The sequence below is a fragment of the Chlorella variabilis genome (genome assembly GCF_000147415.1).
Source record: "Chlorella variabilis unplaced genomic scaffold CHLNCscaffold_11, whole genome shotgun sequence".
NCBI lineage: Eukaryota > Viridiplantae > Chlorophyta > Trebouxiophyceae > Chlorellales > Chlorellaceae > Chlorella > Chlorella variabilis.
Genome location: NW_005435077.1, coordinates 455,753 through 457,851, shown reverse-complemented (window position 1 = coordinate 457,851; position 2,099 = coordinate 455,753). Strand labels below are relative to the sequence as shown.

At 66.4% G+C, this 2,099-nt stretch overlaps 1 protein-coding gene across 1 annotated transcript in view; it reads left to right on the top strand.

Annotated features, from left to right (window-relative positions):
• CHLNCDRAFT_134300 (hypothetical protein) overlaps nucleotides 1–2,099 on the top strand; it is a gene marked incomplete at both ends in the record, with an annotated part of 3,467 nt that overhangs the window by 1,143 nt on the left and 225 nt on the right. The window contains 7 exons of the mRNA XM_005847359.1: nucleotides 29–99; nucleotides 314–405; nucleotides 595–683; nucleotides 926–1,017; nucleotides 1,188–1,246; nucleotides 1,470–1,561; nucleotides 1,633–1,679. Coding sequence (XP_005847421.1) covers nucleotides 29–99; nucleotides 314–405; nucleotides 595–683; nucleotides 926–1,017; nucleotides 1,188–1,246; nucleotides 1,470–1,561; nucleotides 1,633–1,679 — 542 coding nt within the window. The remainder of the gene's footprint in view (nucleotides 1–28; nucleotides 100–313; nucleotides 406–594; nucleotides 684–925; nucleotides 1,018–1,187; nucleotides 1,247–1,469; nucleotides 1,562–1,632; nucleotides 1,680–2,099) is intronic.

The following is a 2,099-nucleotide window of genomic DNA, read 5'->3' as shown; positions in this document are numbered from 1 at the left end:
CCGCGCGGGGGTGGGGCGCCCCCGCAAGATCTGGCTCACGCGCCACGGCGAGTCCCAGTTCAACACCCAGGGCAAGATTGGGGGCAACTCGCCGCTCAGGTGCGCCGCCAGGCGGGCGTGCGATGCGTCCACGGTGGCCTGGGCGCAGCGGCAGGGTGGCCAGAGGGGCTTGGCTGGGGGCGTGCAACGGTGGCCAGCTGGCGGCTGCTGGGGCGGGGTGGGAGGGAGGCCAGCGGAGTGCTGGCGCCGGGCGCCATGCCTCACTTGCACCCGTGCCTGCTCCCCTGCGCCTGCCCCTGCCGCTGCTGCGCAGCCAGCGCGGGCAGATGTACGCTCAGCTGCTGCCCGAGATCCTGAACAGCCGCATACCGCGCGCGGCAGACGGCAAGCAGTACCCGGTGGCAGGTGGGCGCTCCTTTCCTCGGCAGCCTGCCAGCCTGCCAGCCTGCCAGCCTGCTCCTGCCCCTTGGCCTCCCCGCTGCGGAGCCGGCCTCAATCGCACAGCCCGGCGGACCCTCTCCTGCCCTCCCTGCCCGCCGCCCTCCCATCTCATCCCTGCCCCCCGGCCTGCCCGCCCCCCCGGCCTGCCCGCAGTGTGGACCTCCACGCTGCAGCGCACCATCATCACCGCCTCGGGGCTGCCCTACCCCAAGGTGCAGTGGAAGGCGCTGGACGAGATCCAGGTGAGCGGTGGGGGCGGGGTGGGGGCGCACACAAGCACGCGCGCGCGCACACACGCACACACACGCACACACACACACACCTGCCGCCGCCGCTGCAACCCGCACCTGCACAACCACACCCACGCACACACGCCTGCCTCCCCGTCACACCCCCTGCCGCCGCTGCAACCCGTACCTGCACAACCACACCCACGCACACGCCTTCCGCCCCGTGCCACCCCCTGCCGCCGCTGCCCGCGCAGGCTGGGATGTGCGACGGCATGACGTATGAGGAGGTGGCCCAGGACATGCCGCACGAGTTTGGGCTGAGGCGCAAGGACAAGCTGCGGTACAGGTGCGGCACGGCCGCGCCTGCGCTGGGGGCTGGCCGGGCACGCAGGCAGCAGGCAGTGCAGCGCTGGTGGCTGGCGGCTCGATTTTTGGGGTCAGCAGCAACAGGTAGTAAGCTCTGGACGTTTGCCGGCGGTACTGTACCGTACGAGAATGTGCTGTACTGTACTGCAGGTATCCCAGCGGCGAGTCCTACATGGATGTCATCCAGCGCCTGGAGCCGGTGGTAACAGGTGGGTGTGGGCAGGCACCTGGTGCTGGGCTGGGCTGGCGCCGCCTAGCCCTGCTGCGGAGCCCAGCTGCTGGTTGCCTGCCGCGTCTCCGCCACCCGGGTTGCGCTTGCTGCTTTGCTTTGGTGACACGCCCGCCGCCCACTTCTGGCTTCCTCCTCCTCACCCGCCCACGCACCTGCGCCGCGCTGCTGCCTCCGCCCGCCGCCACCTGGCACCCCCGCAGAGGTGGAGCGCGAGAAGGAGTGCGTGGTGATTGTGTCGCACCAAGCCGTGCTGCGGGCGCTGTACGGCTACTTCATGAACCAGCCGCTGGAGGTGTGTGTGTGTGTGTGTGTTAGGTGGGCTGGGTGGGCTGGGATGGCTGATTGCACTCTCCTGGAGTGCAGGAGCGAGGGCTATTGGAGAAGGGCGGGAAACCCCAGGACCCATCTAGGTGCGCATCGGGGTAGCCTGGCAGCCTGGAGGGAACGATACCATTACCCTGCCTCCTATGCACACAGTTCAGAATCAATCATTCATCACGACCAGTTTACCAATAAAACGCAGCAGATGCACCCTCTGCAGACTTATAAAACCGCTGCTCTTGTGTGCTACTCAGATTGACTCCTGGCCAGCAATAGCACTGCATGCGGCCATCAAAGACTGCGGTGCTACCTGCAGGGTAATTGTACGTGAAGGGTCATTACTTGAACAACACATCATGCCACAGGCTGGCAAAGGTGAACCGCGCACGTTGAAAAAAGGGCGCATAGTCTTCATACTTAAGAAGAAGTCCGTAACCCCTGGATGGAGACTTTGGGTTGGAGGTGGTGCCCGGGAAATAACCCAAATCAAGAAAAAACGAGAGGGCTGA